The sequence below is a fragment of the Bos mutus genome, chromosome X (genome assembly GCF_027580195.1).
Source record: "Bos mutus isolate GX-2022 chromosome X, NWIPB_WYAK_1.1, whole genome shotgun sequence".
In the NCBI taxonomy this organism is placed as follows: Eukaryota; Metazoa; Chordata; class Mammalia; order Artiodactyla; family Bovidae; genus Bos; species Bos mutus.
Window position 1 is genome coordinate 76,178,303 of NC_091646.1, and position 24,314 is coordinate 76,202,616.

Consider the following 24,314-nt stretch of genomic DNA (forward strand, 5'->3'; position numbering starts at 1 on the left):
TTGAATCTCTGATTGGAAAAGACTCTGATGGCTGAGAAGAAGCACGAAGAGGGTGGCAGTCCTGTGTGGTGTGTAGCATGGGGTCCAGCTCCATGCGAAGCCCGGGGGCTGGCCCGTCCTTCACCCAAGTCTCAGTTCAGTTCAGTTCAGTCGCTCAGTAGTGTCCGACTCTTTGTGACCCCATGAATCACAGCACGCCAGGCCTCCCTGTCCATCACCAACTTCCGGAGTTCACTCAAACTCATGTCCATCGAGTCGGTGATGCCATCCCGCCATCTCATCCTCTGTTGTCCCCTTCTCCTCCTGTCCCCAATCCCTCCCAGCATCAGAGTCTTTTCCAATGAGTCAACTCTTCACATGAGATGGCCAAAGTACTGGAGTTTCAGCTTCAGCATCAGTCCTTCCAAAGAACATCCAGGGCTGATCTCCTTTAGGATGGACAGGTTGGATCTCCTTGCAGTCCAAGGGACTCTCAAGAGTCTTCTCCAACACCACAGTTCAAAAGCATCAATTCTTCGGCGCTCAGCTTTCTTCACAGTCCAACTCTCACATCCATACATGACCACTGGAAAAACCATAGCCTTGACTAGACGGACCTTTGTTAGCAAAGTAATATCTCTGCTTTTCAATGTGCTATCTAGGTTGGTCATAACTTTCTTTCCAAGGAGTAAGCGTCTTTTAATTTCATGGCTGCAATCACCATCTGCAGTGATTTTGGAGCCCAGAAAATAAAGTCTGACACTGTTTCCACTGTTTCCCCATCTATTTCCCATGAAGTGATGGGACCAGATGCCATGGTCTTAGTTTTCTGAATGTTGAACTTTAATCGAACTTTTTCACTCTCCTCTTTCACTTTCATCAAGAGGCTTTTTAGTTCCTCTTCACTTTCTGCCATAAGGGTGGTGTCATCTGCATATCTGAGGTTATTGATATTTCTCCCGGCAATCTTGATTCCAGCTTGTGCTTCCTCCAGCACAGCATTTCTCATGATGTACTCTGCATATAAGTTAAATAAGCAGGGTGACAATATACAGCCTTGACATACTCCTTTTCCTATTTGGAACCAGTCTGTTCCATGTCCAGTTCTAACTGTTGCTTCCTGACCTGCATACAGATTTCTCAAGAGGCAGGTCAGGTGGTCTGGTATTCCCATCTCTTTCAGAATTGTCCACAGTTTATTGTGATCCACACAGTCAAAGGCTTTGACATAGTCAATAAAGCAGAAATAGATGTTTTTCTGGAACTCTCTTGCGTTTTCCATGATCCTGCGGATGTTGGCAATTTGATCTCTGGTTCCTCTGCCTTTTCTAAAACCATCTTGAACATCTTGAAGTTCACGGTTCACATATTGCTGAAGCCTGGCTCGGAGAGTTTTGAGCATTACTTTACTAGCATGTGAGATGAGTGCAATTGTGCAGTAATTTGAGCATCCTTTGGCATTGCCTTTCTTTGGGATTGGAATGAAAACCCACCTTTTCCAGTCCTGTGGCCACTGCTGAGTTTTCCAAATTTGCTGGTATATTGAGTGCAGCACTTTCACAGCATCATCTTACAGGATTTGAAATAGCTCAACTGGAATTCCATCCCCTCCACTAGCTTTGTTCGCAGTGATGCTTTCTAAGGCTCACTTGACTTCACATTCCAGGATGTCTGGCTCTAGGTGAGTGATCACACCATCGTGAATATCTGGGTTGTGAAGCTTTTTTTTGTACAGTTCTATGTATTCTTGCCACCTCTTAGTTCTCCCTAAGATGGGCCTTGTAGTCCCTACTCAGAATCCTTCTGAGGTCCGTGATAGGGTTGGAGGATAAATCATGGGTGCATTCACCCATTGGGTATTTTTTTCAGGTCAAAACATAAAACTCTCTTAATAAGTTCCTGTGTAATATTACTAAGGGTGATTTAATTGCTAGATAGGCAGTGTAGTGTTATGATGAAGTATATTAACACTGGAGCCAAATCTATATTAAAATTTTGAGTCTTAGTGGTTTCTTAGCTGTGACACCAAAAGCACATACTATACAGTGAGTGCTTAGTCACTCAGTCCTCTCTGACTCTTTGTGACCCTGTGGACTGTTGCCGGCCAGGCTCCTCTGTCCATGGGATTCTCCAGATAAGAATATAGTGGAGTGGGCTGCCATTTCCTTTTCCAGGGGACCTTCCCAACCCAGGGATAAAATCCAGGTCTCTTGCATTGCAGGCAGATCCCTTGTGGCTCAGCTGGTAAGGAATCCACCTGCAATGCGAGAGACCTGGGTTTGATCCCTGAGTTGGGAAGATCCCCTGGAGAATGGAAAGTACCTACTCCAGAATTCTGGCCTGGAGAATTCCATGGACTGTATAGAGTTGGACATGATTGAGCAACTTTCACTTTTATTTTCACTTTCTTTACCATCTGAGCTATCAGGGAAGCCCCACATAGTACAAAACAAAGGAAATAAATTGGACTTCATCAAAATTAAAAACTTTTGTTCTGCAAATAATACTGTCAAGAAAGTAAAAGGTCAACCCACAGAAATAGGAAAAAATATTTGTAAATCATATATCTGATAAGGGATTTATATCTAGGCATAAAGGACTCATAACCCAATAATAAAAACATAAGTAAATAATCCAACTTAAAAATGGGCAAAGGGTTTGAAGGGACATTTCTCCAAATGAGATAAACGAATGGCCTAAGCACACGAAAAGCCGTACAGCATCATTAAGCATTAGGGAAATGAAAATCAAAACCACAATGAGGTAACACTGTACAACCACTAGTATGGCTAGAATAAAAAAGAAAAACAACAAGTATTGACAAAGATGTAGAAAAATTGCACTCGTTTTACATTGCTGGTAAAATGTAAAGTGTACAGCTGTTTTGGAAGAAAGTTTGGAAGTTTCTCAAAATGGTAAACAGAGTTACCACCTGATCTAGGAATGCCATTCCTTGATATCCACCCAAGAGAAAATAAAACATATATCCATACAAAAACTTATACACAAATGTTTGTAGCAGCATTATTTATAATAGCCCCAAAGTGGAAACAACCCAAATATCCATCAGTTAATGAATGGGTGATCAAAATGTATATCCATACCATAAAATATTATTCAGTAATAAAAAGGGATGATGTACTGATATATGCTACAAAATGGAGGAATTTTGAAAACCTGTTATTTGAAAGAAACCAGTCACAAAAGACCACATATTGTATGATTCTATTTATATGAAATGTGCAGAATAGGTGAAACTATGGAGACAGAGTAGATTAGTGCTTGTCTTTGGCCAGGGTTGGGGGAGGAGGTGGGAGAAGTGGACAGTGAATGCTAATGGGCTTCTTTTGGGGATGATGAAAATATTCTAAAATTCTATTGTGATGATTGCACAACTTTGTGAATATACTAAAATTAATTGTCATATTAAATGAGTATATTTTATTGTATGTGAATTGTATCAGTAAAGTTTAAGAAATATTATAAAAATAAAAAATATTAACTAGATCAGTATTTCTCAATTTGATTCCTTATAATATTTTTTAAAACAAAACAATTCCTGCTTATGATTTTGAGAAAGAAATCTTGCCTTTTCCTAACTGTGTGTCCTTGGGGATATCTTATTACTTCTCTATGCCTCAGTTTCTATATCTGTAAAATGGGGTAAAAATAATGCCTAACTCATAAGGACAGTGTGAACATTAAATGACACTATATATATATTGTATTATATATATTATATATTATATATGTGCTAGGTACATAGCTCTCTATACTAGTTATTATCAGTAATAGTAATGGTAAATGTAATTTATAACAGTAGTGATAAATCTTAGTAATGACTATATTATTGCAAATAATGTTTTGTTAGGAATGATAATTTACAATATTGGAAATAATATATAATACTAGTAATAATACTTTCATGCCCTCTGGCACCTTTAATGATTTTGACAAGTCTCTCTTTAATATGCTCATTTGTAATGTTTTTCTTATGATGATGCTCATATACTAATTTCTAATGTACAAATGCTCCCACTGAGAAATACCAACATTGTCAAAGACTTCAGAGGACAGCCACCCCTCCCCAAGTGATATTGTTCCTGCTTTTATTTCCAAGTAAGGTCACATTCTGAGATGGTGAGGGTTATGTATGTTTTTGGAAGACACAATACAACCCATAATAGTTCCCCATTATGCAGTCCTCACTATGGGCAAATCCCCATGTTTATAAATCTCTACTACTGACAAGAACCTGTGACAGATCCCCAAGCCCTGCATAAACAATTCCCTTGAAAAGTACCCTGTCCTTAGTGCAGCATATGTCCCTTCACAAATACCCAAATGGCAAATACTGTATTAATTTTCTATCACTGTGTAACAGATTACCACAGACTTAGCGGCCTAAAACAACACTTATTTATGGTCTTACAGTTCTGTAGGTCACAAGTCCAAGTGAGCTTGACTAGCTTCTCTACTTAATAGTCCCACAAAACTAATGTCAAAGTGTTGGCTACACTGGTCTCTTCTAGGAGGCTCTTAGGAAGACTCAATTTCAATCTTATTCATGTTATTGGCACAATTTAGTTCCTTGCAGTTGTAGTAATGAGGTTCCCATTTCTTTGTTGGCTGTCAGCCTGTGGTGGTTGCTTTGTGCTTCTAGAGGCCAACTGCATGCCTCACCATGTGGGCCTCTTTGTCTTCAAAGTCAATTAGGATGTGCCAACTGCTTCCCATGCTTACAATTTCTCCAGCGTCTGTGTCACCAGCAGGAGAAAACTCTGCATTTCTGAAGGGCTAATGTACTTAATTCGGAGAAGGCAATGGCACCCCACTCCAGTACTCTTGCCTGGAAAATCCCATGGACGGAGGAGCCTGGTAGGCTGCAGTCCATGGGGTCGCTAAGAGTCGGACACGACTGAGCGACTTCACTTTCACTTTTCACTTTCCTGCATTGGAGAAGGAAATGGCAACCCACCCCAGTGTTCTTGCCTGGAGAATCCCAGGGATGGGGGAACCTGGTGGGCTGCCGTCTACGGGGTCACACAGAGTAGGACACGACTGAAGTGACTTGGCAGCAGCAGCAATGTACTTAATTAGATTAGGCTCACCTGGATAATCTCCCTATTTTAAAGCAGACTGATTAGTACCCTTAATTACATTTGCAATTAATTTGCTATGTAATCATAATCAAGGAATTGTAACTCATCACCCCTACCGGTTGACCCACAATCAAGGGAAGATGTTTATATAAGCTGAGAGGGATATTGGAGGCCATTCTTAGAATTCTGCTTCCTGCAATCACATTGTGCTATTTTCTTTTTTTTTGAAACATAAATTTTAATTTTATCTATTAAAATTTATTTATTTATTTGGCTGCATTGGGTCTCCATTGCAGCACACGGGATCTTCCTTGTGTCATGAGGGATCTTTTATTGTGGCACATGGACTCAGTAGTTGCATCGTACACCTTCTCTAGCTGTGGTGCATGGATTATGGAGTGTGCAAGATCCTGGGCTCAGTAGTTGCGGCGAGGGGGCTTAGTCGCTCTGCAACATGTGAGGTCTTAGTTCCCTGATCAGGGAACCTGTGTCCTCTGCATTGCAAGACAGATTCTTAACCACTGGACCATGAGGAAAGACCTCCACTACCTTCTTATTCCCAAATATTCCACTGGCATTGCTCCATTGATGATCCCCATTGGCAAATCTCTCATCTCATAAATATCTGTGTGTGCTCAGTAGCTCAGTTGTGTCCGACTCTTTGTGACCCCATGGACTGTAGCCCTTCAGGCTCTTCTGTCCATAGGATCGTCCTGGCAAGAATACTGGAGTGGGTTGTCATTTCCTTCTCCACATAAATATCTACTTATTGGAAAATCTTTCATTCATAAACCTATTAGGGAAAAAAATCACTCCATTAAAAAAAAAAAAAAAACCCTTAAAATATCTCCTTTCACGACCCCTCTTGACAAATCTCTTCACTGAGAAATAAAAACTGTTGACATATCGGTAGATGTCTGCCAGTGAAAAATCTTATGCATAAACATCCATTGGATTCTTTATTTATAATCCTTATTGAGAAATCTTTTTACAAATAACCTCCATAATACATACTTCATTGTTGTTTGTCCATTGAAAAATCTCTATAGTCTTAAACACCCACCTGATGGTGTAATCTATTTATGACTTTTGATGACAAATTTCCCTGTTTTTTAAACACTTGCCTATTGGCATATGTCCTATTGCCCAGCTCATTTTACAAATATACCCATCATAAATATCTCTGTTGACATATACCCCATTGACAGTATCTATTGTATATCTCTCTATTTGTATTCACCTATCAAAGTATCCCTAATTGGCAGCTCCATATTTACCAGGATTATATTCATAAAAACCTCTCCTCACAACCAGGTATAACTTCATTAATGATTACTGGTGACAAATTGCTTTATTCTTAAATACTCACCAAAGGCATGTCATTCATTGACAACCCAATTTACAAATCTGATTTGGAAATACCTGCCCACTGGAATTTTTATACATTGAAAATACCAGTTAAACGTAAATTTTCACCTACTGGAGAATGTCTTACATTAACAGCCTACATTGACATATCTCCCCTTTCTTATTAATAATATTTTCTTAATAAATACTTCTCAATCTATCCCACACTGATGAGCACTTAATAGATACAAGTTCCCCATTTATAGATACAGCCTCATTGGCATTCTTGTCTCAAACTCAGGTTACAATATTCCTCACTCATAAAAATCACACCAACTCAAATATATGTCTTACTGATGACATCCGTGGGCAAATCTCCACATTTATAAATTCCCGCCTGTCACTTCCAGCCAACATGGAGTCCCAGGGCCTGGATTTACCCTCATGCCAGGAACAAACAACAAAAACCAAAGTACATAGAAAAAAAACAACTATTTTCAAGACACTAGATATCAGGCAGTAAAGAACAGTGATCCCTGAGAAAAGGGAAATAAATTAAGTGAGTCCTATGATTTGTCCAATATACTTCCTTGAGAGACTTGCCAGGCCACTGCACAGAGAGAGGAAACTGAGGAAGAGACTGGTGAATTCCCTGAGTTGAGAAGGAACTGAGAATCTAGGGAGAAAAAGGCAGCTAGAATTTGTAGGACATACCACCACAGTGGAGAAAACTGCACTGAAAGAAGATCCAGGTGATCTGCCTAGGGTCCTCCTTGAGTATTCTCTATCAAGTACCAATCAGCACACGTGTGTGAGGAAACTGAGGCCAAGAAGAGAACCATCTGAAAGAATAAGAAGAAATGGTGTCTAATGCTCACACAGGGCTGGAAATAGTGCCTGTTCTCAATAGCTGGACAGGAAAAATAGGGTATTGTGTAGAGAATTCAGGAAGCTATTGCCTCAGTAATGGGGAATAATTAGCCCTAGGCTGAGCACTGCTCTGGGTTTCCCTTAGCTCAGTTGGTAAAGAGTCCGCCTGCAATGCAGGAGACCCTGGTTTGATTCCTGGGTTGGGAAAGGTTACCCACTTCAGTATTTTGGCCTAGGGAATTCCATGGACTGTATAGTCCATGGGGTTGCAAAGAGTTGGAGATGACTAAGCGACCTTCACTTTCACTTGAGCACTGCTCCAGTTACACCTAAAAAATTATATTACCAAGATCTTCCAAGGATCAAACTGCACTGCTCTAGTTACACCTAAAAAATTATATTAGCAAGATCTTCCAAGGATCAAACTCCTTCCAACAAACTTAGCTGTGTCCCAGAACAAAACTCCAGGTGACTTCTAGAAATGCATAAATATCTAGTACCCAGCAAAATAATATTCACACCTGGCATTCAATTAAGTATTACCAGGGATGAAAAGAGTTAAGAAACTAGGAAATGTAATGAGAATAATCAAGCAATTGACCAACCCAGAACTGACACAGAGGTTAGTATTAATAGACAAGGATATTTTAAAAGTTCTTGTAAATGTATTCCACATGCTCAGAAAGTAAGTAGAGACTTGGGAAAATATTTTAAAATATCCAATTACAGGACTTCCATTTCTGGGGAAAAGGAGCAGATGTGTTTTTTTCCTATTCTTCCTGCTAAGTACAATGAAAAACTTTGAAAATGATGTTTATAAAACAAACAAAAGCTGACTCAGAAAGGTGGAGTGCAGGAGGAACCTCAGGACCCCAAAGAAAAGAGCATATTCGGAGTTTCCTGGTTGCCTAATGGTTAGGACTCGACACTTACTGCTGAGGCCTCAGTTCAATCCCTGGTTGAGGAGCTGAGATACTACAAGCTGCACTGTGTGGCAAAAAAAAAAAATAGAACACCCCCCACCACCACCACCACAACAAACAAAAAACATTGGTTTCATGGGTTTTCTTTTTGCCTTATATATCTGACAGTGGTGAAGAACCTGGCAACCTAGAAATACCAATGGGCCCAGACAAGAAAAAAGACCCTATGAAACCTGTTCTCTCTAGTAAAGGAACCAGGAAATGGGTAGCTTAACAATATGGTAAACTTTAAGAAAATAGTTGCTTTACTGCACCCCAACAGTATAGAAAAAATGTGGCCAAATTCCCACCCATGCCAACAAATGCTAAGTGAGGAGCTTGTATTTTCCCCTCAACAGACTGTAAGAGTCATTCCAAACCCCTCCTGAGGTGGTGTCAGAAAAAATTGACTGTGAAGCCAGGACTCTTGTCCCTACTGGGTGGAACAAGTCCTCCCCTATATGGTGTCAGTGGAGACCATATGGAGAGCCTAGACTTCTTTCACATGTCAGCATGAAGTCACCCCTCCCTTTTTCCCCAGGATGGTGTCATCGGAGGCCATGTGGAAAGAATAGGGAGGCACTGCTACCTCTTCCAGCCAGGGAAGTATCAGTGAAGCTCTACTTGTTTGTGGAACTTACAGCCTTGCCCAGCAGTAGCAAGGAGCCCCTACCTTCTGTTATCAACTGAAGTTGAGTGGAGAAACAAGACTTCTCCTCATAGCTGGCATTAGCAAACTGGCACCCTCCACTCCTTTTCCATCTGGAGTGGTGTCAGAAAAAGCCACCTTAGTAGGAAAGCTTAGGGAATTTCCTTGTGGTCCAGGGGTTAGGACTTGGTGCTTTCACTGCTGTGGCCTAGGTTCAATCCCTTGTCAGGGAACAAATATCCTGCAAGTCACATGGCTATATTTAAAATGGGTAACAAACTCAGTCCTACTGTATAGCACAGGGTGTGTTAAGTCACTTCAGTCATGTCCAACCCTTTGCAACCTTATGGACTGATCCTGCCAAGCTCCCCTGTCCAGGGGATTCTCCAGGCAAGAATACTTGAGTGGGTTGCCATGCCCTCCTCCAGAGGGTCCCCCCAACCCAAGGATTAAACCCACGTCTCCTGCAACTGCTTCATTGCAGGTGGATTCTTTGCTACTGAGCCGCCAGGGAAGCCCTTATAGCTCAGGGAACTCTGCTCAGTGTTGTGTGGCAGCCTGGATGGGAGGGGAGTTTGGGGGAGAATGGATACATGTATTTGTATGGCTGAGTCCCTTTGCTCTCCACCTGAAACTGTTACAACAGTTTTAGCTGGGTATTCTCCAATATAAAATAAAAAGTTTAAAAAAGCAAAATAAGAAGTTTTAAAAATGAGAAAAGAAAGAAGGCTTAAGAAAACCAGGATGTTATAATATCGAAAACGTTCATCTTTTCTTCTTTTTTTTTTTGGCTGTGCAGCTTGTAGAATTTTAGTTCCCCAGCCAGGGATTAAACCTGGGCCGCAGCAGTGAGGACACAAAGTCCTATCCAATGGACTGCCAGGGAATTCCTTGAAAATGTTCATCTTTCAGTTGAAAATCACTTGTTATACCACAAACCAGGAAGATATCAAGTTGAATTAAAAAGACAGTCAATACATGTGAACACCAAGATGACAGAGTTGTTAGAGTTATCTGACAAAGACTTTAAAGTAGCCATAATAAAAATGCTTCCACTTGAAACAAATGACAAAATAGAATCACAGAAAAGAAACAGAAATACCCAGCAAAGATATAGAAGATATAAGGTAAAAACCAAATGGAAATTTAGAACTGAAAAATAGAATGACAAAAAAAAAAAAAACCCTCAAAAGATGACCTCAGTGGAGAAACAGATGAAAGAAGCAGTGAATTGGAAGACAGAAGAACAGAAGTTACTCAATTCAAATAACAGAAAACAGAATTTGAAAATGAATGGATCTTCAGGGACTTGTGGGATTACAATAAAATATTCAATAGTCCTGGAGGAGAGGAGAAATAGGGCATGCCTGAAGAACTACTTAAAGAAATAATTGCTGAAGACTTCCTAAATTTGGTAAAAGACAAACCTACAGATTCAAGAAGTTGAGTAATCTGCGAGTGTGTTTATTCTTCCTTCATTTTTAAAATAAATTTTTGCTGGATATAAGATTCTTATTTGGTAAGTCTTTTCTTTTGGTACTTTGGATATGTCATCCCATTGCCTTTTAGCCTTTGTTGTTTTTGAAGAGAAGTCAGTTGTGAATGTTATTGGGGTTTTCTTCTATATGATGAGTCATTTTTATCTTGCTACTTTCAAGATTTTCTCTTTGTATTTGCCCTTCTGCATTTTTATTATGAAGTATCTTGGCATGGACCTTTTTTTTAAGATTTATTTATATATGGCTGTGCTGGGTCTTTATTACTGTGTGTGGCTTTCTCTAGTTGCTTTGAGCGGGAGCTACTCTTTTGCTGTGGCTTCTCATTGCAGCAGCTTCTCTTGTTGCAGAGCATGGGCTCTAGGCATGTGGGCTTCAGTAGTTACAGCACATGGGCTCAGTAGTTGCGGCTTGTGGGCTCTAGAGCACTGGCTTAGTAGTTGTGGTACTTGGGCTTTTAGTTGCTCCATGGCATGTGGAATCTTCCCAGACCAGGGATTGAACCATTGTCCCCATCATTGGCAGGCAGATTCTTAAACACTGGACCACCAGGAAAGCCCTGGATCTTTTAAAATTTATCCTACTTGGAGTTTGTTGAGCCCTTGGTTATGTAGACTAATGCTTTTCAACAATTTGGGAGGCTACAAATGGGTCCTGACAGGAGTACACTCTGAACTGAGCTGTGCATATCTGGTGGTAAATGCAAATGTTCATAGTACTATAAAAGGACGAGAACAGAACACATTGTATTGATTTGTACCACTGAGTTACATTCTTCAGACCAAGGAACACACTTTAAAACTGTATTAGTCTGCTTGGACTAACATAACAAAGTACCACAGATTGGGTGACAAACAACAGATTTATTTCCTTACAGTTCTGGAGACTGGGAGTCCAAGATCAAACAGCCAGTAAGGTTGGTTTCTGGTGAGACCTCTGTTTCCAGCTTATAGACGACCACCTTCTCACTGTGTCCTCACATGACATTGTCTCTGTGCATGCACACCATTGGCGTCACTTCCCCTTTTTATAAGGACATCAGTCCTATTAGATTAGGGCTCTACCTTTATGAGCGGCGAGTGGCAGCTGTGCAGTGCTGGAGTGGCAAGTGGCTGAGAGGAAATACCTGACGTCCATGGTTAGGAGCGAAGGCTGTGAGGAGATACCCCACATCCAAGGTGAGGAGCAGCAGCTGCGCTTTGCTGGAGCAGCCATGAAGAAATACCCCACGTCCAAGGTAAGAGAAACCCCAGTAAGACAGTTAGCAGTGAGAGAGGGCATCAGAGGGCAGACAGACTGAAACTACAATCACAGAAAGCTAGCCAATCTGATCACATGGACCACAGCCTTGTCTAACTCAATGAAACTAAGCCATGCCGTGTAGGGACACCCAAGACAGATGGGTCATGGTGGAGAGTTCTGACAAAATGTGGTCCATTGGAAAAGGGAATGGCAAACCAGTTCAGTATTCTTGCCTTGAGAACCCCATGAACAGTAGGAAAAGGCAAAAAGATAGGACACTGAAAGATGAACTCCCCAGGTCAGTAGGTGCCCAGTATGCTACTGGAGATCAGTGGAGAAGTAACTCCAGAAAGAATGAAGGGATGGAGCCAAAGCAAAAACAACACCCAGTTGTGGATGTGACTGGTGATAGACGCAAGGCCCGATGCTGTAAAGAGCAATATTTCATAGGAATCTGGAATGTTAGTTCCATGAGTCAAGGCAAGTTGAAAGTGGTCAAACAGGAGATGGCAAGAGTGAACGTCAACATTCTAGGAATCAGTGTACTAAAATGGACTGGAATGGGTGAATTTAACTCAGATGACCATTACATCTACTACTGTGGGCAGGAATCCCTTAGAAGAGATGGAGTAGCCATCATAGTCAACAAAAGAGTCCAAAATGCAGTACTTGCATGCAATCTCAAAAATGACAGAATGATCTCTATTCATTTCCAAGGCAAACCATTCCATATCACAGTAATCCAAGTGTATGCCCTGACCAGTAACGCTGAAGAAGCTGAAGTTGAATGGTTCTATGAAGACCTACATGACCTTTTATAACTAACACCCAAAAAAGATGTCATTTTCATTATAGGGGACTGGAATGCAAAAGTAGGACGTCAAGAAACACCCAGAGTAACAGGCAAATTTGGCCGTGGAATACAGAATGAAGCAGGGCAAAGACTAACAGAGTTTTGCCAAGAGAATGCACTGGTAATAGCAAACACCCTCTTCCAATAACAAAATAGGCAACTCTACACTTGGACATCACCAGATGGTCAATACTGAAATCAGATTGATGATATTCTTTGCAGCCGAAGATGGAGAAGCTCTATGCAGTCAGCAAAAACAACACTGGGATCTGACTGTGGCTCATATCATGAACTCCATATTGCCAAATTCATACATAAATTGAAGAAAGTGGGGAAAACCACTAGACCATTCAGGTATGACCTAAATCAAATCCCTTATGATTATACAGTGGAAGTGAGAAATAGATTTAAGGGACTAGATTTGATAGACAGAGTGCCTGATGAACTATGGACAGAGGTTTGTGACATTGTACAGGAGACAGGGAACAAGACCATTCCCAAGAAAAAGAAATGCAAAAAAGCAAAATGGCTGCCTGAGGAGGACATACAAATAGCTGTGAAAAGAAGAGAAGTGAAAAGCAAAGGAGAAAAGGAAAGATATAAGCATCTGAATGCAGAGTTCCAAAGAATAGCAAGAAGAGATAAGAAAGCCTTCCTCAGGAATCAATGCAAAGAAATAGAGAAAAACAACAGAATGGGAAAGACTAGAGATCTCTTCAAGAAAATTAGAGATACCAAGGGAACATTTCATGCAAAGATGGGCTCGATAAAGGACAGAAATGGTATGGACCTAACAGAAGCAGAAGATATTAAGAAGAGGTGGCAGGAATACACAGAAGAAGTGTACAAAAAAGATCCTCATGACCAAGATAATCACGATGGTGTGATCACTCACCTAGAGCCAGACATCCTGGAATGTGAAGTCAAGTGGGCCTTAGAAAGCATCACTGCTAGTCTTCATGGAAAAAAATAATAATAATAAAGCTGGTTTTGATAACTCTTAAAAAAAAAAAAAAAAGAAAGCATCACTACGAACAAAGCTAGTGGAGGTGATGGAATTCCAGTGGAGCTCTTTCAAATCCTAAAAGATGATGCTGTGAAAGTGCTGAACTCAATATGCCAGCACATTTGGAAAACTGAGCAGTGGCCACAGGACTGGAAAAGGTGGGTTTTCATTCCAATCCCAAAGAAAGGCAATGCCAAAGAATACTCAAACTACAGCACAATTGCACTCATCTCACATGCTAGTAAAGTAATCCTCAAAATTCTCCAAGCCAGGCTTCAGCAATACATGAACCGTGAACTTCCAGAAGTTCAAGCTGGTTTTAGAAAAGGCAGAGGAACCAGAGATCAAATTGCCAACATCCACTGGATCATGGAAAACACAAGAGAGTTCCAGAAAAACATCTATTTCTGCTTTATTGACTATGCCAAAACCTTTGACTGTGTGGATCACAATAAACTATGGAAAATTCTGAAAGAGATGGGAATACCAGACCACCTGACCTGCCTCTTGAGAAACCTGTATGCAGGTCAGGAAGCAACAGTTAGAACTGGACATGGAACAACAGACTGGTTCCAAATAGGAAAAGGAGTATGTCAAGGCTGTATATTGTCACCCTGCTTATTTAACTTATATGCAGAGTACATCATGAGAAATGCTGGGCTGTATGAAGCACAAGCTGGAATCAAGATTGCCGGGAGAAATATCAATAACCTCAGATATGCAGATGATACCATCCTTATAGCAGAAAGTGAAGAGGAACTAAAGAGCCTCTTGATGAAAGTGAAAGAGGAGAGTGAAAAAGTTGGCTTAAAGCACAACATTCAGGAAACTAAAACCATGGCATCTGGTCCCATCACTTCATGGGAAATAGATGGGGAAACAGTGGCTGACGTTATTTTTCTGGGCTCCAAAATCACTGCATATGGTGACTGCAGCCATGAAATTAAAAGATGTTTACTCCTTGGAAAGAAAGTTATGACCAACCTAGACAGCATATTAAAAATAAGAGATGTTACTTTGCCAACAAAAGTCCATCTAGTCAAGGCTATGGTTTTTCCAGTAGTCATGTATGGATGTGAGAGTTGGACTATAAAGAAAGCTGAGCACCGAATAATTAATGCTTTTGAAGTGTGGTGTTGAAGACTCTTGAGAGTTCCTTGGACTGCAAGGAGATCCAACCCGTCCATCCTAAAGGAAATGAGTCCTGGGTGTTCACTGGAAGGACTGATGTTGAAGCTGAAACTCCAATACTTTGGCCACCTGATGAGAAGAGCTGACTCATTGGAAAAGACCCTGATGCTGGGAAAGATTGAAGGCAGGAGAAGGGGACGACCATGAGATGGTTGGATGGCATCACGGACTCAATGGACATGAGTTTGAGTGAACTCTGGGAGTTGGTGATGGACAGGGAGGCCTGGCTTGGTGCAGTGCATGGGGTTGCAAAGAGTCGGACAGGACTGAGCGACTGAAATGAACTGAACTGGACCGAACCCTTATGACTTCATTTAAACTGTAATTACCTTCTTGAAGTATCTATCTCCAAATATAACCACACTGAGGGTCAGGGCTTCAAAATATATAATTTGTGGGAACACAATTCAGTCCACAATAATAATTCATAATGTGCAACGATGAACAAAGAGATATTCTAAGAGCAGTGCTTTGATAGAGAACAGGCAATTGAAACATTTGTTTTCTAAAACTGGGGGAGAGGGACTTCCCTGGTGGTCCAGTGTTTAAGATTCCGTGCTCCCAATGCAGGGGTCCCAGGTTCGATCCCTGGTCAGGGAACTAGATCCCACATGCCACATCGAAGAGTTTGCATGTCACAGCTAAAGATCCTGTATGCCACAACTAAGACCTGGTGCAGTCAAGTAAAAAAATTAAAATGATAGATATTAAAAAATAAAACTGGGAGAGAGAAAAGCACGAAGGGCTGACTTTCACGTCTTCACAAGTGTGTGCTCACACTCAACATGAGGATGGCCAAGGGAAGTTCTCCAATAGATAGATTCCTTCACTTTTTGGAAGAATCTGGGGAAAAGGAGAAAGGGGAGGATGCCACTATGACCATACAGTTCTCCCTCCCTCCCCAACAGCAGCTCAATGTTGTTTTATTCCTACCTGATGCAGTGGTCCCAGGACCAGGGCCACAATTGCAGGGGCCAGAAGCAGGGATGATTCCTAAGCAAGAAACTTTCATTGTACTTTCAAACTTTAACGTCAGAATTTGTAATGGCCTAATGTGATAGACTGTGCCTTCACCCAACTTGGAAAATTGGGGTCGATGGTGAATACAGCTGTATTACCAAGTGGTTGAGACAAACCATGAGTTCCACACCTGTGTGATGATACCCTATACAAATGGGAGTGGGCTGAAGGGGAAGCATTTGCTAGATTGATATTGCTGATGACCATCTGGACCAGCACAGTGGCTGAACCTATTGTCTCCTTCAAAGATGGAAAAATTTGGGTCAAATTCAATGATAAATGGAGAGAACAAAGAATATAGCTGAAAGTAAAAGAATGAATAAATAAATAAGTTATGCAACAAGGGAAATCCATTCCATTGGTGCCCTGAGAGGCTCAGAATAAGTGATAATACTGTCTCAACTCAATTAAACCAGATGCCAGAGAGAATGAAGCCACTTGTTGCCAAGACTCCTCTTACTTTTGAAACCTGAGAAGGTCAAATGGAAGTCTGCAAACCTGAGCGATATTGTTCTGGGAGATGAACTGGACTAATTGTTGATGACCTAGTGGGACTCTAGTAATGTGCCAGTATCTTTTGATGTATTTTATTTTGGAAAACTACTTAACAGGACATCTACTCTTTTGAAAAATTTTAAATGTAGAGTATATAATGTTGACTATAGGCACAATGTTGTATGCAGGTTACACATATTATCAGTGTTGTATGCAGGTTACACTACTATCACGGTGTAACACTGGCATTGTTGCTAAGACTGTATTTGTATTGATGGTCAAATATATGGGGAAATTGAGTTAAAGGATTTTTCAGGATATAATATTGATGGCAAATGACTAGCTTGAGGAAGAACTGAATTTAGCTAATCATAAGCTAAATAGTTCCACACAAGTTTATCATAAGGTACAAATAGAGGCAGATCAGAGAGGAAGAATAATCAAATTGGTATAAAATATGATAACGTATTTAATGGCTTGACAGGATGGATTGGAATGATTAAAATTGAGGGTGTTCTTAGAGACCCTTGAACTTGCAGTTGGTGTTGGAAGTGAGGGCAGTCTTATGTAGGGACTGTTTCCTCTAACTTCTGCCCAAGATAAGCATACAAACATCAGTTGCTTTTCTGCGTGAATGCTAAGTCGCTTCAGTTTTGTTTGACTCTTTGCGACTCTATGGACTGTAGCCCACCAGGCTCCTCTGTCCATGGGATTCTCCAGGCAAGAATACTGGAGTGGGTTTCCATGCCCTTCTTCAGGCAACTGCTTTTCTACATACTAGTAATTAACAATAAGTAATTGAAAAAATGAATACTATACAATAAAGTGGAAATAAAACATCAAGTAAAATAGCATCAAAATATGAAATACTTAGGCAACAATTTGTCAGAAGATGTGAAAGACCTGTACACTGAAAACTACAAAATACTGTTGAGAGAAATTAAATGGAGAGATACGCCTTATTTATCAGTCAGAAAACTCAATTTTGTTAACATTTCAATTCTCCCCAAATTGATCTATAGATTCAAACCAATCTCAATAAAAATCACAGCAGCTTTTTATGTTGTTGAAATGAACAAACTTATTCTACCATTTATATGCAAATGTTAAGGACCTAGAGAGCCAAAACAACTCTGAAAAAGAAACAACTTTATTGAGGTATAATTTAGGTTCCATATTTAAATTGTACAGTTCAATGACCTTTTAAAAAAAGTTTATTTTTAAATGTACAACAGGCTCCAAGACAACACTTCATCCTAGATATGGGTGGCAATAGATGTTATGGCAGAGAACCCAGATGCTTAAACAGGAATGGAATTGAGGATCACTTCAATGACCTTCATTAAACTTACCTAGCTGTGCAACCATCACCACAGTCAAGTTCTGTAACATTTTTATCTCCCCAATAAGATTCCTTTTACTAATTAACAGTGATGATTCCCATTCTTACCCCTATGGTCAGTAGCTCAGTTGTATCCTATTTGTGTCCACATGGATTCCTCTATGGAATTTTCTAGGCAAGAATACTGGAGTAGGTTGCCATTTCCTTCTCCAGGGGATCTTCCAGACAACCACTGATCTACAGAGCTTTATAGATGTTACTTTTGTGGACATTTCATATAAATGCAATATTCAAATATAATACTAGATGTATTGCATCTCACTTCTTTCACTTAGCATATTTTTGAAGTTCATCTATACTGTAGCATTTGTTCTTTTTTATTGCTGAATATACCATATTTTGTCTATTTGTAAGTTGATGGATATTTAGATTGTTTCTACTTTTCTGTCTTGTATGAATAATGCTATTATTAATATTCAAGTGCAAGTGTTTGTATGAACACATGTTATATATCTTTTGGTTAGATTATAGAAGTGGCAGTACTGGGTCCTCTGGTAAATTTATGATCAACTTTTAAAGAAACTGCCAAACTTTTCCAAAATGGCTATGTCATTTTAATAGTCACACCAGAAATGTAGGAAAGTTCCTGATTTTCCCTATCTGTGCCAACATAGCCATTTTAGTACATATAAAGTGGTATTTCATTGTGGTTTTAGTTGCTGTTGTTTAGTCACTAAGTCATGTCTGACTCTTTTGTGACCCAATGGACTGTAGCCCACCAGGCTCCTCTGTCCATGGGATTTTCCAGGCAAGAATACTGGAATGGGTTGCCGTTTCCTTCTTCAGGGGATCTTCCTGACCCAGGGATTGAACTCACATCTCTTACATTGGCAGGCAGATTCTTTACCACTGAAGCCACTAGGGAAGCTTGTGGTTTTAGTTAGAATTTCTCTAATGCCTAATGATGTTGGGCATCTCTTCACATGTTTATTCGTGTGTGTGTGTGTGTGTGTGTGTGTGTATGTGTGTGTGTGTGTGCATATGTGTGTGTGTGTGTATATATATATATGCTGTGCTGTGCTTAGTTGCTCAGTCTTATCTCTTTGTGACCCTATGGACTGTAGCCCGCCAGGCTCCTCTGTCCATGGGGATTCTCCAGGCAAGAATACTGGAGTGGGTTGCTATGCTCTCCTCCAGGGGATCTTCCCAACCCAGGGACTGAACCCAGATCTCCTGCATTGCAGGCTGATTCTTTACCGTCTGAGCCACCAGGGAAGCCCAAGAATACTGGAGTGGCTAGCCTATCCCTTCTCCAGGGGATCTTCCTGACCCAAGAATTGAACCAGGGTCTCCAGCATTGCAGATGGATTCTTTACCAGATGAGCTACCAGGGAAGCCTATATATATATATATAATGTATTTGGTAAACTATCTCTTCAAATCTTCTGCCTAATTGTAAACTGGGTTGTGTGTCTTCTTTTTATTGGATTGTAAGAGTTCTTTATATATTCCAGATACAAGTTCTTTAACAGATAAATGTTTGCTCCCAGTCTGTGCTTTGTCTTTCCATTTTCTTTATGGTATCTTTTGAAGTTTGAACCTTTTTAGTTTTGATGAAGTCTAATTTATCATTTTTTCTTTATGGATCATGCTCTTGGTGTTATATTTAAGAATTCCTTGCCTAATACAAGATCACAGAGATTTTTCTCCTATGTTTTCTGCTAAACCCTTTATAGTTTTAGCTTTTATATTTACATCTCTGATCCATTTTTAGTTAATTTTTAGTATGGTGTGAAGTATGATTTAAATTCATCTTTTCGCATATGTAATCATTCCTGCACCAAATGTTGAAAAGACTTTTCTTTTCCCAATGAATTGCCTTCACATTTTTGTAAAAAACTATATTTACCATAGGTATCAGGGTTTATTCCTGGATTCTTTTCTATTCCATTGATCTCTCTCTCTCTCCCCATACTGGTACCATACTGTCTTGATTACTGTAATCAAGAAATTAGGAAGTTACTGTCCTTGTATTTTGCTTTTTGGCAAATTCTTATTTGCTATTTTTGGTCTTTTCTATTTCTATATAAATTTTAGGATTAGCTAATCAATTTATGGGGAAGAAAGCCTGTTGGAGATTTGATAAAGTTGTATTCAATATGTAGACTATGTGGACTATGTGCTTTATGTGATTTTTTCTTTTTTTTACCCTGTATATATAATACGGTAGATTGCATTGACTGATTTTTGAATGTTGAAGCAAGCAGTCTTGCATCACTGGAATAAATCCCACTTGGTCATGATGTATAAACATTTTATATGTTGCTGGATTCAACTTGCTAATATTTTGTTGCAGATTTTTACATCTATATTCATGAGGAATGTTGCTTGTAGTTTTCTTGTGATATGTTTGTATGGCTTAAGTATCAGGGTAGTCCTGGCCTCATAGAGTTGGGGAGTGTTCCTTCCTCCTCTATTTTCTGAAAGATTTCTACTCAAATGTTTAATGCACTCAGCCAGTCAAACCATCAAGCTTTGGGCATTTTTGTATGGGAATATTTAAAGTTACTAATTGCTTACTATTGTTGGTGAGATGTAAAATGGTACAGTCACGTGAAAACCATGCTAAGTTTCAGATCTGAGATATCAGGCAACTGTCTTGAGAAGATACTATGGTGGGGTTGAAGGATAAGAAAATAAAAATTAAATCACACTGAGATATCACTATACATCCAGCATAATGGCTATAGTTTAAAAAAAAAAAGATGGAAAATACCAAGTATTGACAAGGAGCAACTAGAACTCATATACTGTGTTGGTGGGAGTGTACACTGGTGCAGTCACTTTGGAAAACTAGTTTCATAAACTAGCTGAGCATATGGATACAATATAATCTGGCAGTTCAACTCCTAGATATATGCCTAACAGAGTTCATAAATATGTTCACCAATAGATAGGTACTAAAATATTTATACTAGCACTATTTCCAATAGCTCTAAGCTACAAACAACACAAATGTCCATTAACAATAGAATGGATAAATATATTGTTGAATTTTCAGAGTATAATTTAACATGACAATAAGAATGAATTACCTATAACTACATTTAACAATATGGACAAATCTCACATTTATAATGTGAATGAAAGAAGACACTTAACAGTATATTACCAAAATATGAAATATAACTACTGAGTGAATTTATATAAAATACCAAGCAGACAAAACTATTTAAGTCAAGATAGTGTTTACCTAGTGCGGGAGGTGGACAATAAGCCCTGGAAGGGCGCCCAGGGAGTTTTTCTGGGGTGCTAGTTATGTTCTGTTTCTTGATCTGAGTGTGTTCAGTTTCTTAGAATTCATTGAACTGTGTGCTTATGACATATGCATTTTCAGTATGCATTATACTTTAATTAAAAAGTTAAAAACAAAACAAAACTACATGCTAGAAAGAAAGCCCCTTTTCTTATGAGTATTTTAAAGATTTTTTAATTAAAAACAAGAAAGTGTTTACATATCAGTGCTTTAAAAAAGCAGTGCTCTTTTTAGAGAAGTCTTCCGGTTATTCAACTATAATTATAATCATATCTTAGGCTAAATAACTAATGCAACATGACTTTATCCCATAGCAATCCACACAAAATTACTCTTAATGTGCACATAAAAATGAATATATAAAATTAACTACCTTGGAAGAAAACCCACCATTTTATGTATTGAAACCCAATTTCTTTAACTGTTGTTTTTCAAACAGGAATCCCAAAGAAAGCAGAAGCTTCAGCAGAAGTCCAGAGTGCTGTGGCTCAGTTTCATTGTCTTAGGTTCAGTTACTAAGGGGATAAGAAGTTTATGGTCTGCAGCTTACCTAAATGATAGCTTTGGGAGTACAGACTAGAAGGTATGCTCACTACTTTCAAGTGTGAATCACCTGCTGCCACAGCATGGAATTGATAAGGGAACAACTGCCACCTTTAGGCATATGTAACATTTAATAACTATATTCCTGTAACATAGGCTAGAGCTATGTTTAATTTGCCAATGCATAAAGTCAGAAATTAAATTAAAAAATTTTGTTTCATATTTTAAAAATATACCATGGTGATGTCTCAAAGGGAAGAAAAAGAGCGCTTCCTCAGGGCAATCTTTTCCGTGTCTTAAATGTCAATTATCATAAAAACTTTCGGCTTCTACTCATAGACCTATTAATATATTCCCAAATTGGTTTTTGTCTTGACTTCAATGTCCTAGAAGTGTTTGGACAATGAATGCTCTTCTCCCCACCTTAGAAATTTGAAAAAAATTGGTCAGTATTGAGTAGTTTTACATTTCAGGGTGTGAAGAACAAATCAGTGCTGAATTGATAAAGCCCTTTATCCAAAAAGTGAAGCACAAGAGATTACATCTCCTGGGGTCTCTATTTCTACCATTTGCAGGAGAATGAGAGTGTCTGTGTGAATCATGAAACCAACCAGGGCTATTGCTCAAATGCTTTACCAAAGTGGCTCCCTACACATATAATTGCATATCAACTTGTATTCCACCTGACTGAAGAATACTTGGCTTTGTTGACCTTCTGTTCACTGAAGCTATTTGTAGTCTGTCATATCTACTCCCTCTGCGCAATGATTGCAGCATCAGGCACTCCTTGTTGCCTCTGTGAGACAGCTGATGCACATCCCATTATGACTTCCAGCTGAAGGTATTTTCAGTCACCGGATTTATAGTTTTTCTGCACTATGAGTTTTCTGATGTTTAATAAGATTTGATCTGTCTGTGAAGGCCTTCTGACATTGTGTGCAAGCATAAGCTTTCTTTCTTGTGTGAATTATCTGATGCATACTTAGTGTTGCTTTCTGGATGAAAGCTTTCCCACATTTACTGCATTCGTAGTGTCTTTCTCCAGTATGAGATTTCTGATGGATAGAGAGGCGTGACTTCCAGGTGAAGGTTTTTCCACAATCACTACATTTATAGGGTTTCTCTCTAGTGTGGATTTTCTGGTGTGTTATGAGATTCGACCTGTCAGTGAAAGCCTTTCCACATTCAGCACATATGTTGGGTTTCTCTCCTGTGTGAATTTTTTGATGCACTCGGAGTTGTGACTTCTTTGTGAAGCATTTCCCACAGTCACTGCATGCATAAGGCTTCTCTCCAGTATGAATTCTATGGTGTGCAATGAAGTGTGATTTTTGGATGAAGGCCTTCCCACATTCAGGACAAGCGTAGGGTTTTTCTCCTGTATGGATTCTCTGATGTACACTGAGTGTTGATTTCTGGATAAAAGCTTTGCCACATTCATTGCATTCATAGTGTCTCTCTCCAATATGAGATTTCTGATGTATTTTGAGGCGTGACTTCCATATGAAGGCCTTTCCGCAGCCATTGCATTTATAGGGTTTCTCTCCAGTATGAGTTTTCTGGTGTTTAATGAGATTTGACTGATCACTGAAAGCCTTCCCACATTCGGCACACATATATGGCTTCTCTCCAGTATGAGTTTTCTGATGTGTAGTGAGATTTGTCCTATGAGTAAAGACCTTTCCACATTCTGTGCATATATAAGGTTTTTCTCCTGTATGAATTCTTTGATGCACATGCAGCTGTGATTTCTTAATGAATGATTTTCCACAGTCACTGCATTCATAAGGTTTTTCTCCTGTATGAATTCTCTGATGTGTATTGAAATGGGATTTCTGGATGAAGGCCTTTCCACATTCAGTGCATATATAGGGTTTTTCTCCTGTGTGAATTCTCTGATGCATCCTGAGAGCTGATTTTCTTGTGAAGGCTTTCCCGCATTCACTGCATGCATAGTGTTTCTCTCCAGTATGAGTTTTTTGATGTATACTGAGGTCAGAGTTCTGAGAAAATCCTCTTCCACATTCATTGCATTCATAAGGTTTTTCTCCTGTATGAATTCTCATATGTCTAAAGAGATATGATCTGTGGAAAAAGGCTTTTCCACATTCACTGCATTTATAGGGTTTCTGCCCAGTATGAATTTTCTGATGTGTAATGAGGTTTGACCTGAGGGTAAAAGCCTTCCCACATTGAATACATATAAAAGGTTTCTCTCTTGTGTAAACACTTTGAGGTACCTCAATTTGTGGCTTCTGAGTGAAGATATTCTCATCCTTATTGCATTCATGGGATTTTTCTCCAGCATTAATTCTCTGATGCTCAAAAAGATGTGACTCCTGGGTAAAGGTATTCACATATTCAGTACATATATAAAGTTTCTCTCCAGTATGAATTTTTTGATGGTGGGCGAGAACTTGTTTGTGGTCAAGATGTTTTTCACATTGATTAAGTTCATAGGAGTTTGTTCCTATATTAGCATTCTCATTCTTAGTAAAGGAAGAGCTATGTGCAAAATTGTTACCATTTCCAAAAATCTTATCAAAGTTCTTTGTTGCATTGCTTTTATTGTGATTATGTAAATTTAAAGTATGCTTCAAACTTTTTCCAAATGTATCAAAGTTATGGAGTCTTTTAATTGAAGGAACAAGCCTGGTACTCACATGAATTATTTTTTCAATATTTTTATATTCATAGCCCCTCTCCTTAGTCAATACTTTCACATGACTTAAAGGGTTATTTTGGTTTTCTTGATTTCTTTCTAGCTGGTCATTACCTTGCCACAGTTCTTCTATAATGGAACACAATGAATCTTTTCCTATGGATTGACCAATTTTCTCACAGTGGAATGAAACTTCTCCAGAAATTCTCTGTTGTTGAGTTTGCCCAATATCCTCATCT

At 39.3% G+C, this 24,314-nt stretch overlaps 1 protein-coding gene across 8 annotated transcripts in view; it reads right to left on the reverse strand.

Annotated features, from left to right (window-relative positions):
* The window catches only part of ZNF41 (zinc finger protein 41), a 72,774-nt gene that overhangs the window by 8,566 nt on the left and 39,894 nt on the right, over nucleotides 1–24,314 (reverse strand). For 7 of the 8 annotated variants that reach the window (XM_070365326.1, XM_070365328.1, XM_070365329.1 and 4 more), the window contains one exon: nucleotides 17,345–24,312. The exons of the other annotated variant lie outside the window; for it this stretch is intronic. In XM_070365326.1, coding sequence (XP_070221427.1) covers nucleotides 22,274–24,312 — 2,039 coding nt within the window. In that variant the 3' untranslated portion in view covers nucleotides 17,345–22,273. Of the gene's footprint in view, nucleotides 1–17,344; nucleotides 24,313–24,314 lie in introns of those variants that run through there. 8 annotated transcript variants of the gene reach the window in all.